The sequence below is a fragment of the Eulemur rufifrons genome, chromosome 19 (genome assembly GCF_041146395.1).
Source record: "Eulemur rufifrons isolate Redbay chromosome 19, OSU_ERuf_1, whole genome shotgun sequence".
Classification (NCBI taxonomy): Eukaryota; Metazoa; Chordata; class Mammalia; order Primates; family Lemuridae; genus Eulemur; species Eulemur rufifrons.
In genome coordinates this window covers 72,726,382-72,747,754 of record NC_091001.1, presented here as the reverse complement: position 1 = coordinate 72,747,754, position 21,373 = coordinate 72,726,382, and the positions used below count along the sequence as shown (strand labels likewise).

At 34.3% G+C, this 21,373-nt stretch overlaps 1 protein-coding gene across 1 annotated transcript in view; it reads right to left on the bottom strand.

Annotated features, from left to right (window-relative positions):
• Positions 1 to 21,373, bottom strand: part of CCDC88A (coiled-coil domain containing 88A) — a 123,290-nt gene that overhangs the window by 89,479 nt on the left and 12,438 nt on the right. The window contains exon 3 of the mRNA XM_069494280.1: positions 4,758 to 4,866. Coding sequence (XP_069350381.1) covers positions 4,758 to 4,866 — 109 coding nt within the window. The remainder of the gene's footprint in view (positions 1 to 4,757; positions 4,867 to 21,373) is intronic.

Below are 21,373 nucleotides of genomic sequence, written 5' to 3'. Positions count from 1 at the left end.
TGTAATTCTGGATCCACTAAAGCATTTGCCCATGGTCAGTGGGTGGCATGACACCAAATGCTAATTAGAAATAATCTTTTATCTATAATTCCCTATAGATATATATTATAGAGTTTCAAAAAAATTTTCCTCAGCATTGTATTTCTTAGCCTTTAAAAGAAAAAACTCTTGCGAAAAATATGAATGCATTTAAAGTCCATACTCAATATGTGTATCATGTTAGATAAATAGAATTAAGGATATTAAGAATATGTGTCAAAATTGCTAAAATCACTTACTGTAAGGAATGGTAATTGAGTTTGGGTATTTACTAAATTTTCCAGTTAAAAGAAAGTTATTTCAAGAGAGAATTGCTATAGCTATATATGTAACAGCTAAATGGATTTACAGGAATAAATTTCTAATTCATTCTAATTTTTAGTTTCTTTGCCTTGAAGCAAAATTATGAGGACTATCATTGTAGATATTTAAAAGAAATCATAAATAAGAGAGATGTATTAAAAAATAACCACTGTTTTATCTGTATCTACTTCGTGGCAATAACCTAAGTCAGAACAAAAAAACCTTTGACATTCACCTTCATAAAAAGCAGTTTTAAATGTTAACAGATACTCTCAATTATTAGAAATAAGCTTTATCTCAATTTAAAAACTTCACAGATAAAAGATAAAACTCATTTGCATCATTTGTTGGTACATGTTGTAAGCAAAACTGTACAAGTGGATAGTAATCTTCAATGTGATCCACTACCTTTTTCCTGCACCCTCTTCCTCAGCTAGTTCTACACGTCCTACCTAATCTGTTTCCCCATGCTCTCTTATTAACTCAGTTTTCCCATAAAGATGAAAGCAATCTCATACACCCTTTCACCATATGGTAACATCAACAACTTGACCTTTACACTATGATGTTTGATTATATTTGGATGATGCAAATTGCTAAACTCAAACTTACCTCCATGTCATCTAAAAACTTACTCTAGTCTAATAGACTCTAACGCCCAGTAGAGTGTACTCTGGTAGAGTGGAGTCAGAATACCCCAGGCTTAAATTTCAGCTCCATAACTTACTATATGTGTGCCTTTTTTGGGGGAGAGTAGGAAGTAAAAAAAAAGTATAAAATTTAAAAAATGATGATGGCTATTAAACGTTAGAGTTAATGGGAAAAATTTACTTTATTATCAAGTATTAATTTTAAGTTATAAATGAAAGTACTAATATTACGTAATAATGCAGCTAAAAATTATACAAATCTTTAAAAAGCAAATTATTCTAAAATCTCTATATAGTTCCCCTATGGGTTCTTCTGAGGATTCTACCTATATTTTTGTGAAAATTCCTTTTATTTCCCTATTCCAATCTTACAAGTAATACTTAAAAATATACAAGACATAAAAAAGAGCAGAGGCTCATATACTATTGTTAATGCTTTATTATATCATCCACAGATGCCCCAGACTTCACCTAGCTCTACAGATACTCATGATTAAGGTATTAAGGAAATGGAAAAAGAATATATAAATGAGCCCAAGATAAATATAACTTTACTAAGTAGGAGTAACAGATTAATTGATAGGTCAAGTGTGATCATATATGTACACGAACTAGTAAAGACACCAGTTTCTTACTCAAGCCATAAGAAACCTATTTTAAAAACGCAGGAGGGCCGGGCGCGGTGGTTCACGCCTGTAATCCTAGCACTCTGGGAGGCCGAGGCGGGTGGATTGCTCAAGGTCAGGAGTTCGAGACCAGCCTGAGCGAGACCCCGTCTCTACTAAAAATAGAAAGACATTATATGGACAACTAAAAATCTATATAGAAAAAATTAGCCGGGCATAGTGGCGCATGCCTGTAGTCCCAGCTACTCGGGAGGCTGAGGCAGTAGGATCGCTTAAGCCGAGGAGTCTGAGGTTGCTGTGAGCTAAGCTGACGCCACGGCACTCACTCTAGCCTGGGCAATAAAGTGAGACTCTGTCTCAACAAAAAAAAAATAAATAAATAAATAAAAAAAAATAAAAAAATAAAAACGCAGGAGAAAGAAAGAATTTTAGCAATACAAATGAAATACGAAAAAATTTTGAGAAAATTGGGTCATTCATTCTACAAATATTTATTGAGGATCTGTTATCTCTCAGACATTGTTCTAGTTTAGACACTGGAAATACAGCAATAAACAAACAAAAATCCTTGCTCTCATTGAATTTATATTTTAGGAGGAGGAGAAAGACAATAAATAAATGTTTTTGCTGGTAATTGCTAAGGGTAAAAATAAAGCACAAAATGAGAGATGGAGATGAGGAGAATACTGATATTTTTTAAAGATATGTCAAATATTCAAATATAGACAATTTAAGTGTTTTTAAGGCCATTAAAGCAAAGGTTCACAGAATATGTGGAAATTCTCTTCTGGCATGAAGATAGTCCAGAAAGATTTGGAGAAGTATAATCACTAGAAAAAGAAAAAAGAAAGAACTAGTAGAAAATATGTTAACAGGAAAATAATAAGCAGAGGTGCCCTAAAAGGTATTACAAGGAATTTCATTACCACTATGTACCTTTAGTTGGCTTTGTGTAACTTTTCTATTAAAAAATGGTAATTAACCATATTGTTTACTTTAGATCACCAACTAAAACTCTTTTTTATTGATACATAGTCATGCACTACAGTAATGACATTACACTCAATGACGAACTGCATATACAACAGTTGTCACAAAAGATTATAATATTTTTACTGTATCTTTTCTACGTTTAAATATGTTTAGATACACAAATACTTACCATTGTGTTACACTGCCTATAGTATTCAGTACAGTAACACGCTGTACAGGTTTGTAGCCTAGAAGCAATAGGCTATACCATATAGCCTAGGTGTGTGATAGGCTACATCATCTAGGTTTGTGTAAGTACACTCTTACGATGTTCAAATGACGAAATCACCTACTGATGCATTTCTCAGAATGTAACCTCATCATTAGGCTATCTATGTATGACTGTATGTTACAAGTTTCTGTGAATTAAAGTTCATGGTGCTAATGTATCATAAGAAGGACTATTTCAACTATAAACCAGATTAAATATTATTTAGTTACTATACAAAGATAATTTAAACTAGGCTCTCCTTCTTCCTATAAATTATCAATAATTCTTTCTTCACAGTAAGAAGCTTAACATTTCTGGCAAAGGTCAGACTTCATTTCCATTTCCTAAATAACCACATTGAGCAAATGTGCTGTTACTAAAACTGCACATTTCTTTATACTAAATATGGGTTCAAAGAATTCTAAAATACATTGGAAAAAATTAAAAGCATTCTCAGGTCATAGTACTATTCCATAAAACAGTAAAGATGCTGATTAATTTCAGCCTTTACTACATTAAATATGAAAAGCATAATTTTGACAGTGGCCTCCAAGAAAACAGAAATAGTGAAAAAATATTAAACCAGTGCAAAGAAAAAAATGTATAAACAATTGCTGATAAATGATCAAATTCTTCAGAAAGATTTAACAATTCTAAATTTATTTACATCCATAGCTTCAAAGTGTATAAAGGAACATCTGATAAATCCATTATCATAATGGGATATTTCAACTCATCTTTCTCAATAACTGACAGCTCAAGAGACAAATTAATAAAGCTGCAAAAGATTTGAACAGTACAATTAACAAACAAGACTGCTCTAACTCTGCACCCAAATAATTGGAGAATACATATCTTTTTCAAGTGTACATGGAACTTTAATGAAAACTAACAATGTGTTAGGCCAAGCTAAGTAATTATTAACAAATATCAAAGTATCAGTATTATATAAACCACATTCTTTGACCAAAAATGAAAACCAAAAAATATTACTTCAAAATTATGTTTGGAAATTTAATAGCATACTTCTGAATAACTAAGAAATAAATCATAGTAGAAATTAGAAAGTGCATAGAAATAAACGTATTTAAAAATATATCATACCAAAATTTGTGCAGTATAGCTACAGCAATTCTTAGAGGTACACTGATAGCCTTAAGAATGTTCATGTTTAAAAACTGAAATATGAGGCCGGGCGCGGTGGCTCACGCCTGCAATCCCAGTACGCTGGAAGGCCAAGGCAGGTGGATCGCTCGAGCTCAGGAGTTCGAGACTGGCCCGAGCAAGAGCGAGACTCCGTCTCTACTAAAAATAGAAAGAAATTATCTGGCCAACTAAAAATATACATAGAAAAAATTAGCCAGGCATGGTGGTGCATGCCGGTAGTCCCAGCTACTTGGGAGGCTGAGGCAGGAGGATTGCTTGAGCCCAGGAGTTGGAGGTTGCTATGAGCTAGGCTGATGCCATGGCACTCACTCTAGCCTGGGCAACAAAGCGAGACTCTGTCTCAAAAAATAAATAAATAAATAAATAAATAAAATAAAAATTGAAATATGCATCCAACTTGGGTTTTTTTAAAAAGGCAATAAAAGTATACTTTTCAAAGGCATAACTCAAGTAGGCTAACAACAAACTATTACACTACGCAAATTCTCAAGAAACTGGCAATTGTTTTTAAAAACAGGTAAAATACAGTAATCATTTGTAATATCAGATAATTATGATGTGCTTGCTTATATCTTTAATATTCATAAGAGATATTTTATTTACTACTCTATCTCCAGCAAATAGACCGGGACCTGGCATATACTATTTCATATTTGTTAGATGATTGATACAAGTTACACAAAAATGTAAGTAGTTATTAAAATATCAAATTAAAAAAAGATCACTTACCTGGTAATAAAATTTTATCTGTTTCACCAAAATGGATAGATTATGAATTCTCAGTGAAGCATCATTGTTTACTTTTTTATTTACTCTCTGACTCTCCGTTTTAGGATTACTGCAAAAAAATTAAAAAAATTTAAAGTAAAATTACATTGAAACACAACTAAAAACCTATGGATGACTAAAACTAATCATATAATACATTTTTTCATTTAAATAAATTGTGTATTTATCATTAATAGAGACGATCTAAAGGGACAAATGATTTCTAATTAATATAAATGCATCTGATATTCCTAAAGCAGTAGCAAAATAAATTTGAAATCTAAATCAAATGTTGCCCTTCATTCTCATTTTACCACTTTACATTCCTAGGATGAATAACCTGTTATTTCCTTTGAATATATAGTTCCATCACCCAAAATAAATCCATTTAAAATAGGGCTAGTAACCAATAAATGTTATTTTTCCTCAGTTGGTAATGGGGATTATATGTGAGCAGGCAATGTCCCAGAGAAATTAAAGAAAAAAGTGGATGACACAGGTTAATACTTTTATCGTGGGTAAACTCTATAGATTCAACGAAAGCAATGGCTGAATGATTCTGCAGTAGCAAAAACGAAAGAAAAATAGTCAAGCCATGGTTAAGAATGGGAAAATCAAATAAAAGTGGTTGCACCAGAACAGAAGGTTAAGTTGAGGCCAGAACACAAGCAGGTATAGGCTAGTTCCTCATTAGGGCAAAGAGGCCAGGCTGGAGAAAGACGCTGCCAAGTGCAATGGCAGATGTAAATCAGGATACCCTGTGCAACAGCTGAGTCCAAAATATCAGAAAAAGCAGAAACCTAAGCAGTTGCTGGGACAGAGTATTACCCTGTGATTACAGAATTTAGATACAGGCACCATCTCCCTCCACACAAGGATGCAGAGAAGTCAAGAAATTGACACCTATCCAATAGAAAATATTAACTGAATAGATCTCTCATTCCTTAATATGCCCCCTTTTTATGCAGTCCATTGCCTTAAGATCCTTCCCTAGACTGTGTAGACTCTAGGGTGCTTTATTTCAGCAATTCTCAAACTTTTAGGTCTTGAGATCCCTACATAATCTTAACTGATGACTCCACACAATTTTAGGTTTTGTGGCCTATATTGTTCAATATTAGCAATTAAGACAGAAAATTTCAAAGTTATTTATTTATTTATTTAACTCACTTAAAAAATAACAAACTCATTACATGCTATCAAGTGCCAAACAAAAAAATTTAGTAAGAAGCGTGGGTGGTACTGTTTTACTATTTTTGTAACAAATCTCTTTAATGTCTAGTTTAATTTTTAAAAAACAGACTAATTCTCATCTTTGCTTCTGCATTTGATCTAATGTTTTTATTATTTTGGTTCAAGTTTATGAAGAAATTTCAGCCTCACACATGTAGTCAGCAGTGGCAAGATACTATGGAGCTCCAAAAGGATCCTCAGACCACACCGAGAACCACTCTTTACTTCAACCATTCCCTTCCCAGCACTCCCAACTTCTTGATCCTTTTGTCCTCTGACCACACCCACACTGCCAGTATCTGACCTTGGATGAGTTCAACCATCTAGATTGCTCAATGTACTAGGTGAGAAAATAATACAACCAAACTAGCTAAAATAGGAGGGAATAGCTAGCTATTACAAGAAGGAAGAAGGTGGGCAAAATTGCCCTCTTGCCATAAAGAACTAGAAAACTAGATAAAACATAAAAAAATTGTTTTCAGACTTTAGACGGCAGGTAATGCAAGGCTATAATCCCTAACTAGGCTCTCTCTAGTGAGACGTTATCCAGAATGAAGTATAGGGGAGAGGGGAGCCCAAGTCTCAATGAACTTTAGCAAACAAAGCAGGAGTTCAGTTCAAGGACAATGAATTGACTGACACTGCCAGAGGAATAGCAGAGAGAAAGGAGCTACACTAACAAAGAACTCCAAAATCTGCCTGGAAGATTTTGGCTAAATACTGAGTTGTGCATATAGACCCTAAAACTTCACAAGGCTAAGCAGAGAACAATACAGGAAAGCTATAAGTTAAACAATTCTTAAAGCTCACAAGGTGCAGAGAGAAATTTGACTTCTGACTAGCCAGAGTGAAGAAGAGACCTCAATGAACATCCAGAGCATTCAGAAGAAGCCTCAGGAGAGTCAAGTGTTAGAAACAGGACTAAATTAGCAGTTGAGCAAAGAGCTATTCAAGAATCTCCCTATGGCCGGGCGCGGTGGCTCACGCCTGTAATCCTAGCACTCTGGGAGGCCGAGGTGGGCGGATCGTTTGAGCTCAGGAGTTCGAGACCAGCCTGAGCAAGAGCGAGACCCCACCTCTACTAAAAATAGAAAGAAATTATATGGACAGCTAAAAATATATATAGAAAAAATTAGCCGGGCATGGTGGCGCATGCCTGTAGTCCCAGCTACTCGGGAGGCTGAGACAGGAGGATCGCTTGAGCTCAGGAGTTTGAGGTTGCTGTGAGCTAGGCTGACGCCACGGCACTCACTCTAGCCTGGGCAACAGAGTGAGACTCTGTCTCAAAAAAAAAAAAAAAAAAGAATCTCCCTAACAACACTTAAACACAAGCCTTGAAAGGATCAAGCTGATTCCAAGTAACTTGACAATCTACCAAAACAAAATTCTTCACTCTTTAAAGGACAAGATCCAAACACTCCAAAATGTAATAATTACAATGGCCAGCATACAATAAAAAAACTAACGGACATACAAAAGATCAGAAAAATGTGATCCATAACCAAGAAGGAAAATGGAAACAGTCAATAGAAACAGACCCAGAAATGAAAGAGATCATGGAAATAGCAGACAAGGGCTTTAAAACAGCTATTATAAACATACTAAAGGATTTAAAGAAAAACATGAACATTAAGTGGAGAGAAATGGAAACTATTAAAAAAAAAAAAAACCCAAATGAAACTTCCAAAGCTACAAAATACAATGTCTGAAATGAAAAACTCACTGCATGAGCTTAACAGCAGATTAGAAACTGTGTAGCAAAAGATTAGTGAACCTTAAGACACAATAATAAAAATCCAAAGAAGCAGGGGGGCAGGGAGAGAAAAAGAGAGAAAAGTTGAAATGAATGAACAAATGGGGCAATATTAAACTTACAGAAATGTTGCATCAACAGTAGTCTTTTTCTGAAACACTTGAGAATTGCTGACCTGATACCCAATAATCCCGAATATTTTAGTGTTCACTTTCTACAAACACATATTACTACTAAAATCAGGAAATTAACGATGATACATTACTGTTATTACATAGTTCAGAATCACACTTGGCATTCAGTAGTCTGAAATGCACTTTTTAGTCTCTTTCAGCCTGGAACAGTTTCCTAGTCTTTCCTTGAAGCACATGAACTAGAAGACACTTTAGAAGGCTATAGGACATTTATTTCATAGAATGCCTTTTGATTAGGTTTGTCTGATTAGACTGTGTCTCACTCATAATTAGGTTCAGGTTATGCATCTTTGATAGGAAATACACAGAAGAGATGCTGTGTTCTTCTCATTGCATCCTAAGAGATAGTATGTGGTTGCAATCTGTACCATTACTGATGATATTTGCTTTTATCACTTGAATTAAGTGGTATCTGCCAGTGTTTGCCATGATAGTTGCTAATTCCCTTTTGTAATTATTATTTTGTGAGGAGGTACTTTGAAACTATGTTAATAATTTGTTCTTCATCAAGTCTTCAATTTATTTATTTATCTACTTATATTAGTATGGACTCATGCTTCCCAATTATATTCAATGGGTTATAATCTATTTTTATAATTATTTTGATATTCGATGTGTCCTAGACATGGCCACTGGGAGCTCCCTCAAGCTGGTTTCGTGTCCTTTTGATCTGACCTGTAATTCTTTAAGTATTTTCTTGCTTTCTGAAAAAAAATGTTCCAGGCTCATCTTTTACTTTCCTTACTCCAACCCTGAATAAGCCATTTTTTCCATTTTAGTAGAGAATGGTATTTTGAAGCCAAGATCAAGACCACAGGTGTGCTGTTATTGAGGTGTTGGTGTTCCCAGGCCCTTTTAGTGAGTATCTAGGGAAGTATTTATATATCCTATTGAAACTATGAATTCACATCAATACTTCTAATTCCAATCTAACCACAGTATTCATGTTCGTTTTCTTCCCTTCTGAATCTGTAACTCTTTTCTCTGACATTGAGAAACCTTGCTCCTATTACCTCTAATATATTTATTTGATCAATCACCTATGTGTAACCAATTTAATATCACTGTTACACCCTAACCAATCTTTCGCTCCATGTGGAAGCCCTCCTCTTTCATCTCTGACACCCCACACCAGGCCATCCCTGTCCAAGATACCCTCCTCACCCCACTCATGCCCTGACTTTGTACACTGGGGAGCCCCTCATTCATGACATTCCCTTAACCTAGCTCAGGTTCTGATACTCTTTATCTGACCACCGCACATCCCCACATGAATATCCTGGGCTCTGATCCCCCACACTGGGCCTATCCACCTGGATGCTCTTCTAAACCAATTTGGATTTCCACAACCCACACCAGGCTGCCTCTCCTTATGGATGCCCTCCATCCAGTCAGGCTTCAATACCCTATAAATGGATGGTCTGCACACCAGCGGAGGCTAATGCCGCAGACTAGTCATGGTACACTCCCCTTTTGCATGTCACCCTCTCTTCACCCCGCTTGGGCTCCAACACCCTGTGCTGTACAGCTCCATGTGGACATCCTCCAATATCCCACTCTGGTCCATGCCCCACCTCCGCTCGGCACAAAAGCCTACTTTGTTCTGCACTACTCTATGGGTTTAAAAGGACAAACTATTCAGGAAACAGAGGGGAAGGAAAAGGAAAGAGAAAAGAGCATTTCTTAGCTTAAAAACAAACAAACAAAAAAATAGCAAAATACCACACAGAAATGTACAATGAAGTAACAATCACCTATATTATCACCCATAATTAACCACTGTTAACATTTTACCATGTTTCCTTCTAGTACTTTTCCCTTTGAACTTAAAAATTAATTATTTCAGTAATATTTGAATATGCTTTCCTTTTAAAATAATTACAGATAAAACCAAAATTTCCCTTTACCACCACCTTCTTCCTACATAATGCCCTCTTCTCTTCCATATACAGTGTCTACAGAAAATATCTGCTTATAATATGCATAAATAGTATAAAGTTTTACATGCTTTTTCACTCATCACATTTCTTGAGATCTATCCATATTAATTCATATAGATCCAATTCATTGCTTTTAATTGCTATCAAGTGTGCTACTTGTTTTCTACTCACCTACTTGCTGATAGATATTTAGACTGTTCTTAAATTTCACTATTACACATAATACTGCAATGGACATCTTTGTGTTTCCCTGCACAAATATCATATTTATTTTTTCTGAAGAAAAGAATTGCTAGAACATAACGTACATACATTTTCATTTTTAATAAACACTGCCAAACAGATCTTCACAATGGCTGCACAAATTTACACTCCCATCAACAGCCCATTTTCTCACATCCCTTTAACACTTACATTGTTACTGGTATCAAATAATTGTATTTCTCTGTTGTAACTGAGAACTCCCTGATAACAACAGTAATCATGAGACTCTCTCCAGTTTATTGACCATTTTAATTTCCTCTTCTATCAACTGTCTATATTCATTTGCCTTGAACTTTACCTATTTTTCTACTGAGATGTTAGGTTTTTCTTATTAATTAGTTATATGATTTTTAGGCTACAAATTCTTGTTGATATTTTTTTCCAGTTTGTTTCCTATTATTTATTTGTTTCCTTTTAAATTTTTTTGCTTCCTGTGTTTTATTTGTTCATTTGTTTGTTTTTGAGACAGGGCCTCATTATGTTTTGCAAGCTAAAGTGCAGTGTCATCATCATAGCTCACTGCAGTCTCCAACTCCAGGGCTCAAAGTGATCCTCCTGCCTCAGCCTCCCAAGTAGGTGGGACTATGGGTACATGGCACCATGCCTGGCTAATTTTTCTATTTTTTGTAGAGACAGGGTCTTGCTCTTGCTCAGTCCAGTCTTGAACTCCTAACCTCAAGTGATCCTTCTGCCTCTGCCTCCCAAAGTGCTAGGATTACAGGTGTGAGCCCACTTTCTGTTTTAAGAAAGCTTTCCCTAGATGATGTACATATTATAATACATATTATAATATTGTAATAATTTAAAAGAGTGAGTTGTAAACAGAAATTCAGGTCTTTAGTCCATCTGGAATTTAATTTTATAAATGAAACAGGTATTTTTTTCCAGATGAACAATTTATACAATTCATTGTAATCTCACATTTCTCTAATTGATAAGACTTTCACCATTCAAAGTACCTATTTATGCATAGGCCTGGCTTGTTTCTGTGCTCTCCTGTATGTTTCACTGGCCTATGTGTATATTTCTATGTCAACAGCACCACCTTAGCTGCTATAGTCCTGTATATCTTGAAGTCTGGTAGGACAAGAGTCCCTGACTCACCCGGAATAGGTACTACCCACTAAGATGTATGTCTCAAGTTGAGTAAGAGTCCTTATTTTACTTTTATTTTTTTTGTCCCTCCAACCCCCACACTCCCATAACAGAGTCCTAAATTATAATTTGAGATCTGCAGAACAAGGGAGAATATTAGTAAAGCAGGTTAAATCTGACCTGTGACTGATTTATACTTAGTGCAAGATAACAATAAAATCAGAACAGCCCCAGGCAAGAGAGTTTAAATGGAAAAGCGAGTCACTCAAGTAAAAGCATCAACCAGAACTAGTTACTTACAAAAACAAGGAGAATCTATTGCAGAAGTCAGATCATGTGTCACGGCAGACAAAGACAACGGCAAGCACAGTCAAGAAGTCAAGGTTAAAAACCCAGAGAACGGAAGGGAAAACCTTGTTTCATGTAATCAATGCTGGTACTTTCTAGTAAGTTAAAGAAATAATCACGGAGTACTTACTATACTGGCCATAGTATTTAATATATAAAAACTTGGTTTAGTCAAGCCATCATTGTGGAGAAAAGTGTACTTGTAATTGGGAGAACATTGTAGAAACAACCCTAGCAACAAAAATGTTAGGCATACCTACAGTTACATCAGTCATTTACAATCACAGACACTGAATAAATATCTTTCCTCTCTGGCCTCCTTCTATCTTCTTATTTCTATTTTCTTTATTCTATATTTGAGGCCCCTTACATACCTCTCACCCATGACTGCCTCCTATGCATACACTGACCACATTTAGACCTAGAAAATACTGTAGAGATACCAGGTTTCACCACAAATCAGAAAATCGAAGTCCAAACTAGAAATTTGCCTAGATTCCTAAAGCTCTTTTCCTTTACTCTCTTTTAGTGTTTTCTCTTATAGGATCACTCAGGAAAACAAAGAAAAGGCTAATAAAAGAAAACGTTTCAGCAATGTTATCTATAAAACCCATGTGTACAATATACCACTGTTTTATTGAATTGTTTGAGCATATTCCCAATTGTTTTCACAGTGAGTAATCAAACTAAAGATGATTCATTTCCTTGTCTCCCCCAGTTCATTACAGTGATATATTATTATAAACCTGAGTACTTAAATCTGACAATAAGTATTTTTAAAAGATTCAATATCACTACTGAAACTGTACATAAACTAAAAAAACTATATATATTTATAGTGCAAGACAATCACTACATGACAACATATCATTTGGATTTTACTTTGGAATGCATAATACTCTAATAAAGATGTGGTGATTTCATGTTCCCTTTAACAAAGTTTATAAAGTAAATACTATCTTTGTCCCTGACACAGAGTTCTGCGAAATTTTTCTGTTTTCTTTAAAGAAGTTTTTTTCAAATAAAGTTTTAAAGTTTATTTTTTTAATTTTATGTCCAACATTCCCAATGATATCTCAAAATTTATTCATTTGTCAGGAAGTTCTATAGTCTCTTTTGTATAAAGCTCCTCTAAGTAGCAGCAAGTTTTCAGAATTTAGAATTTTGGTTTGCTCAAAATCTTTTCAGAATTTTTCATAAAAAATTATTAGTATGTTTTATATTTTTAGCCTTTGAGAAAGACTGCTTTTAACAATAAGACAATTCTGCGTATACACAGAGGGAAATGTTTAGTTTTTATATACAAACAACATAAGATGAAATTATTTTAGAAATCTGAGGAAAAAGGAAAAGCACAATTTAAATAATCTAGAGAAAGTATTTCAAAAAATTGAGAGAAAAGTACTTCAACGCCTAAAATTAGTCTCACATTCAACAGAAATCTTAGAGAGGGGAATGAAAATTTTCTACATCCTTTATAAATCTATGCTTCTTAGTGCCTACAAATCTTTGAAATGAGTACATGGGATTTGAGGGGATTTCTATGCTCTAGTAGACTCATTAGGAAAGCCAACAGAATAGAGGAGTGCTTTCATTGAACAGGCTAAATACCTAGGCACTCCAAGCCTCCAGTTTCAGTTTCTAATCTATCGTGTACCTATTTGAGCTATTTTAGTATGCAAACAGAACTGAAAGGTTCCAATTTCTTTATTAATATAATCATTAGATATTATATCATAGTCTATTATCATAAACTTTCTATATTTGCAGGCCAGGATAACCAATAAGCACTCTAGGCATGGATCTAGAGAGCAATAAACTTTCAATTACAAGGATCAGGTTTCCAATTTGATGCATGCCTAATTTGAGTAAGGGTCACACTGACATATGTTAGGATCATAGAAAACAGGCTCTTTCATCCCAAGAATATAATCTCTTTATGTGAAAGGGACCGCCCTCAGGTGAAACTGCCAGAAAAGTCCTAAGCTCTACCCTTATAAAAAACAGTTGACTACTTAAGGGAAAATGTACAGAAAAGTATGCAAACCAAGACAATTAGTAAATTCAGGAAAAATAATACCTGGCTTTGCAGTAAACTCTATATAGTTGTAATAATGTAAATATTGATTACCAATTTAACTAAACTTGTGGTAACTATATTAGAAGGATATGGAAGAAGAAAAACAAATAGGGGCATAAAAAAGATAAAATCTCATCTACCACTATCAGGAAGTCAGTAGAGAATGTCTAAAAGGGATAAATCAAGAAATACCAGAGTAGGCATATTATCACTATATATGAGGTTAAATAACAGAAGACATTGCTTAAAAAAAAAAAGTTTAAAGAGTTTTTACTCTGGAGAACTGAACTGAGATGTGAGGAGAGAGAGAGAGCAGAGGATTGCTGTTTTTCACTACGAATCTTTTGGTATTAACTAATCCTTCTAACCCTGTAAAACATTTTTTAAAGAGATTTTAAAAGACATCCACAAAAATCTGTTGCTTTATGAAGCCTGTTTTATTTATTTATAGGGGAAAATATTAATTATGTCAGATTGTTACTTAGCTGAAACACATTTAATGACAACATATATGTAGAATTCAATGCTAGGGATTCAGAATCATAAGACATTTGTGAGACTAACAATAAACCATAAGAAAATAAAAGAATATTACAAATTTCTTCTGTAAAAAGAATGCATCCAATATAAAGACAGAAAACACTCCCATTCCTGTGTGTATTTTAAGATTTTTTTTTTTTAAATATAACGAAAATCACAATACAGTCGTTTAGACAAACTGGGTATAGTATGACTCCACAATTCTCTAAAAGGTAGTATTAAATCTTCTAAATATTCTGCCTTTCACTTTTGTTTAATACTTAAAATGCTAAACAAACATTCATTTGGAATAGACAATCATAATAAATAAGTTTTCATTAGGCTCTTTTTGAAAGCATACCACTTTTTTAAAAGAATATATCTTTGGAAAGACCTTTTTCTAAAATAAAAGATGGACTATTGAATGATATACATGTGAAATGTAAGTACCTTTCTAATCATACATAGCTATTTCCAAGACAACACAATCTCAAATTAACCATCTCCTTTCATAAGATGAAAAATGCTTTAGTGGCAAATAACCTAGCAATATAGCTCAAATCTGTCCAACCAGAAGTTAAAGGCAACATGGCAGTAAAACAGGGCCTCAAGCAATTTCACATTTATAAATGACCTACTTATGACGAGCTGCATTAATTTCAATTACAATAATAAACAGGGAATAGTATTATCTACCACTATATATAAAAACTTTTAAATTAGGGGAAAAAATGAAGTTACAGTTAGCAATTTTGCAACACTAATACTCTAAGATTTGGTCCTTCTACAACCAAGGATTATGTCTTTACTTATTCATTGACTAATATCTACAAGAAACAGAAATCTGATAGTTTTAATGGCTTTATGCTTTTCTACCCAGACTGCAAACCTGTTGTGTGTCTTCCTGGACCATCTGTTCTGTGTTGATGCCTAACTGATGGTGGTTAAGCACTATCAGTGCTTTTGCTACATGTGTTCCTATTTTTGATCATGCCGTTGTAATTTAAAACTATACTTGTATGGAGGTTTTTAAAATTTTTGAGAAATTTTATGTGGTAAATATAACTACATAACATTTGCATGAACATTTGCAATAACTAACTAATTTATGTACCTAGCTTTAAATTTGCATAAACCAGAATATTTGCCTTATGAAAAATAATTAACGTCTTTTAGCCTTGAGTATAATCAGGGAAATGAGTGTCTTTTTTTAAAAAAAAAGAAAAAGTATCCCAAAAAACAGAATCACCAAAAGGAAAAAAATAACTTTGATTTTACTAAATATATTAATCTATTCTTTTATAACTTAAGCTTCACCTTTCATTTTAAAGAATTCCAAAGAGTTTAGTTATTTTATCTTTCAGCCATATGCTAGTTTTTTTTTCCTCTTGACAACATGCATTAAAAGGGAAGCCAATTAAAAGTGCAAATAATGTGGTATCCTTTTTGTAACTCAAGTGTTGAAATGTCTATAGTGTTAAGCAAAGTCTCCACTTGCTTGATGTTAAATAAACTTCTCAAAAAAAATAAAAAGTATCCCTTCAACTTAATTTCTCCCCTTCTAACAAACTCAACCACTGTGCATGACAGCCAACAATACAACCTAATATTAATATATTACATATAGTGATATTATACATATATTATACACATATTACATTAATATTATATTATTATAATATGTATTATATAGCTACAGAATATTTTCACATATATTAACTAATTCGATCTTTACAATGACTGAACAGTCATTCTTAAAGAGATATGTGACGTATAATTAACACATAGGGAGAGATGACAGACACAGCCCCCTTGTTTTTATTCTCATAATTCTAGCCACATTAAGTTGCCTCTTCAAAAGCTGAAATATCTGTGATAATTTCTAGTTAGTCCAAGATTAAGCCAGCAGTGCATCATGATATTCATGATATCAACAGAAGTAATGCTTTAATTTAAAAATTGCAAATGGACACAAAAATCAAAATCCGGTATTATACTTCAGTTTTATCTAAACCAAATAAAAGGCTGAAGACCTACCCTTTATTTCTTAAAATGAGCCAACATCAGCCCTTCAAATATTAAACTAGCAGTTTTCTACTTTTTTGGTTTAAGAACCACTTTTTACTCTTAAAAATGATTGTGGACCCCTCCCCAAGAGCTTTTGTTTATGTGGATTATATCTATATTTACTACATTAAAATGGATACTTTTAAAAAATATTTATTAATTCACCTAAAAATAACTGATAGATTAACATAAAGAGCATTTTCATGATAAATAACTACCTTTTCCAAAACAGAAAAAAATGTTAGTGGGGAGTGACATTCTTTTATATCTTTGTAAATCTCTTTAGTGTTTGGCTTAATAGAATACAGTTGGATTCTTAAACCGGCTTCTGCATTCAGTATGTTGTGATACATTGTTTTGCTTAAAGTATAAGAAGAAAATCTGACTTCACACAAATATGCAATTAGAAAAAGGAAGAGTTTTTTTTTTTTTTAAAGATCAGACATAATTTATTCCAGAAACTCTTTTTTGTCAAATACAACAGAAATTTCATCAAAGAAAACATAAATTTTGAGAAAATATACTGTTTTAAGAAAATATTTATTTATACTACCACAGTTTTTATTAAACTTATACCTATATAAATGTGATGGAAGATGAAGCTCAGGTTTTTAAAAAAGCTAAGTTTCAGAAACAAACTACAACCTATTCAAACAAAATAAACCACATATACACCTGATTTTCACAGCCCGGGGAAACTTTACATTGGATGACCAAATAGATCTGCCAGTGTACATTATTTTCATCTGTAGTTTGAAGGTTATATACATTATTCAAGTGCAGTAAAATGCACTAACCCAGGAGTATAAACGTTGAATATGAAAGAGTGGAAGGTTTTTCCAGTTCTCCAGAGGAGAAGACTTGGGTTATCGCATAACTCCTGCAGGTTGAGAGGAAGGCAGGCTGTGACTCCAAGACCTTTCCGTGCTGGAAAAGGGCAGCAAACCAGGACTCTTGAAAGCAGCAAGGAAAGGAAGCACACGTCTCTGAAGACAGACCCAGTGTCATTTCTGGAATTCAAGCCTGAGGTCTCCAAGCCCCCCCTTTTTAAAAATTATTTCAAAATATTAAGGAGGTACAAATGTTTTTCTCACACGGCTTGAGTCAAGGCTATAAATGTGCCCATCACCAGAATAGTGTTCACTGTACCTCTTCGGTGGGTTTTTGCTCCTCCCCAGCGCCCTCCCTCCCCCGCTCCCCCCCCCCCCCCGGCCTGATTTTCAATGACTTTTACTTCCCTCTGTGAACATGTGTGCCTATCAGTTAGTTCCAATTTACCAGAGAGTACATGTGGTGTTTGTTTTTCCATTCTTGAGATACTTCGCTTAGAATAAGGGTCTCCAATCCTTCCAAATTGCTGCAAAAGGCATTAATTCGTCCTTTCTTAAGGCTGAGTAGTACTCTGTGGTAAACACACACCATATTTTGTTAATCCACTCATGAACTGATGGGCACGTGGGTTGATTTCAGATCTTTGCCATTGTGAACTGTGCTGCAACAAAAATTCGAGTACAGGTGTCTTTTTGATAAAATGGCTTCTTTTCCTTTGGGTAGATACCCAGTAGTAGGATTGCTGGATCAAATGTATGTCTACTTTTAGTTCTTTGAGAAATCTCAAGACTGTTTTTCGTAGGGGTTGTACTAATTTGCAGTCCCACCAACAGTGTATAAGCATTCTTTTCTCTCTGCATCTGTGCCAGCATCTATTATTTTTGGAATTTTTAATAAAATCCATTCTAATAGGAGTAAGGTGATATCTCATTGTGGTTTTAGTTTGCATTTCCCTGATGATTAGTGATGTTGAACATTTTTTCATACATTTCTTGGCCCTTTGTCTATTTTCTTTTGAAAAACTGTTCATGTCTTTTGCCCACTTTTTAATGGGGTTGTTTTTTTCTTGCTGATTTGAGTTTTTTAAGAGCCTTTTCATATAATTATCAATATTTTTCTTTGATACCATCAAAATTCAGTAAAACGTATTTCTTAAAGGTTCACTACAATGAGGAATTATCAATAAACTTTCCTTACTTTGTTTCACATTAAAATCCATTGGTTTATCTGGCATGTTGAGTAGATATTTTAATTACATATGCATAATTTAACATCATGCAGTGGTCATTTTGAAAATATTGGTTCTCTGAGTTATAGAAATCTTCCAAATGTTGGCACATTTTATTATTCAATATAAAAAAACCCCACATTAATATCACCTCCAATCTCATCAGAAAAGTCTTTAAATATTGAGAAACTGCCAAGTTCATGTTTTCTATAATTCAAATTTTATCACTGATGATAAATATAGTTAAGTTGTTTTCCCTGAAGTGATAGATTAGCTTCATTTATTTTTGAGAAAATATCTGCCCAATACTCAAGCCTGAACAAACACAGTTTATCTGTCATTCTTTCAAGTAACAATGGTGTTCCATAAAATAGGAACTTGTTCAGCTTGCAACTCAAAAAATCATGAGTACTTTTCCTTGAGATAATCATCACACTTCATTATGCAACAAATATTTTATGCATACTTCCCACTTTGTCCCACAGAATTTTAAAAAGACATGTACTCAAAGGTCAAGACTCAATAAAGCAACTTTTACTGTTTCATCAAGGACATTTTTAAGTGAAACTGGAATTATTTATTTTTACTGCAAGTGCATAGTGTGAAAAATACAATGACTCCTAGTACAATTTGGTACAACTCCTTGATTCATGCGAAGGTGCCAGCAGTTTTACCCACCTTTGCTTTGGCACTGGCATTGTTTTTGCAACACAGGCAAAAAAGGCAAATGACATCTTAGTATTATTATGAAAATAATTCTGATTTGACAGACAACCTTGAAAGAGTCTCTAGGGTGGCAGGGTTCTGTTGATCACACTTTGACAAATACTGTATTAGGTAAACCAGTTCTTGTTTTGGTATAAAGATCTGGGGGCTTAATATTATGCTAATCAGCACCTTCATAAAGAAATAGAACATTTATTTATATGGTGGCCAACCCCATGACAAGTGACTCAAATAAAAGAAGACTGTCTATAGAATCAATGGACAGCACTCATCTGTGATGGAACATTTACCCATTGTCCTTAAACTTTAAGATGGGTTCACAGAAGTTGGTTTTAATGTGTGTTTTTGTTGTTGTTGTTGTTGTTTTTGGAGACAGAGTCTCGCCCTGTTGCCCGGGCTAGAGTGGTGTCAGCCTAGCTCACAGCAACCTCAAACTCCTGGGCTTAAGCAATCCTGCCTCAGCCTCCTGAGTAGCTGGGAGTACAGGCATGTGCCACCATGCCTGGCTAATTTTTTTCTATATATTTGTAGTTGTCCAGCTAATTTATTTCTATTTTTAGTGGAGACGGGGTCTCGCTCTTGCTCAGGCTGGTCTCGAACTCCTGACCTTGAGTGATCCTCCCACCTCGGCCTCCCAGAGTGCTAGGATTACAGGCATGAGACACTGTGCCCAGCCAGTTTTAATGTGCTTCAATCAGTATTCTAGGACAGTATTTGCTCTAGATCTAGTCAATCCTAGACACTCAAGAAATTCCAAAGTGAACTAATACATAGTTACGTATTTCCCTTGATCAGTGACAGATTTCACTCCTATGGCTTTCACTCCCATACTATTAATATTAATTCAACAGAGTAAGGATTCTTAACCTGAACTCCCCACCTAGGGTAATTTAAATAGTTCACTTGATTAATTACAGGTAGCAGGTATCACTTTCATTTTGGAGAAGGCGGCCCCCTAAAATGAGGGCAAACTTTAAAAAATATTTTCCAAAGTACAGTCTCTTCTAACTAATGAACTAAAATATATAGTCATAGAAACTTACCTCAAGTAAGAAGTTTTTAAATTTAATAAGAACATCTTTTTTCATCATCAATTTCTCCAATATTAAAAAAAAAATTCTCATGTAGGAACAACTCTAAGAATATGAATTCCTATTAAGTAAGAGTAGAATAAGATTGCCACAATATTGTTTTAATTTGTCTTTTTCAGTGTACCAGAAAAGTACTCCAAAAGTATCGACACTAACTCCATTATAAGCCCACCAATTAAAGGCAAAATAATAGGTACCTATTACAAAAGCACTGCTAAAGACAGACAAAAAGGAAAGAAACGCATGTTCTACAAACGGCCCAAGAAAAAGAAACTGTTTGGGGACTTCCAATTTAACAAAATGGGTTATTAATTTTTAAAAGATGAAGGAATAAATGACTTAAGATTTCAGAATACTGTATTCAACTATTCCCCAACTTGGATCCTCTACTAAGGCTAGTTTCCTCACCATCTCCCAAATCATATATACACTCCTTTTTCCTCAAGCACCTTCTCTACCCTAAAATACCCTCCTCTCCTCATCAATAGGTCCAATCACCCTTCCAAGTTTGAATCAACTCTAACTTCCTCCACATATAGTCAGGTTTCCCTGACTATAGTTAGGTCAAACCTAACTTCTAAACATCAGGGCTCCCTAATCCACTCCCACTAATATTAACACACACACACACTCTCTCTCTCAAAAGAAACATATGAAATACATACAAATTAAAGAAAGAAAAGAAAAAAAAAAAAGCAAGCTAATACCAGAGATTGGTTTTCAAATACATGCTTGGCATCATTCACTATAGATTTGCCTTGGTCAGTATGTCCATTCAATACTGTACTTAATACAAATACTTTTTTTTTTATCATTGATAACAATTTAATTTTACAGAATCAAAGAGTCTAACAGTATATCTTGTTAGATACAGTATGTCCTCATAATGTATACATTATTTCTTGTACAATGATATGAAATAATATGGGAAATATTCATGATAAATTATTAAGTGAACAATGCAAGTTAAAAACAACAGTTTCATATTTTTTTCCCCACCCCCCCTTTCCCGAGTCAGCACCTTCAAGTGTTACCACTCCCCAAACGGTGCGCAATGCACTCATTGTGTAGGCATACCCCCATCCCCTCCCCCACCCCCCACCTCAGTCTGATGTCCAATTGGTGTCGTTCCCAGATTTGTATTTAGGTGATGATCAGGGAAACCAATTTTCTGGTGAGTACATGTGATGCTTGTTTTTCCATTCTTG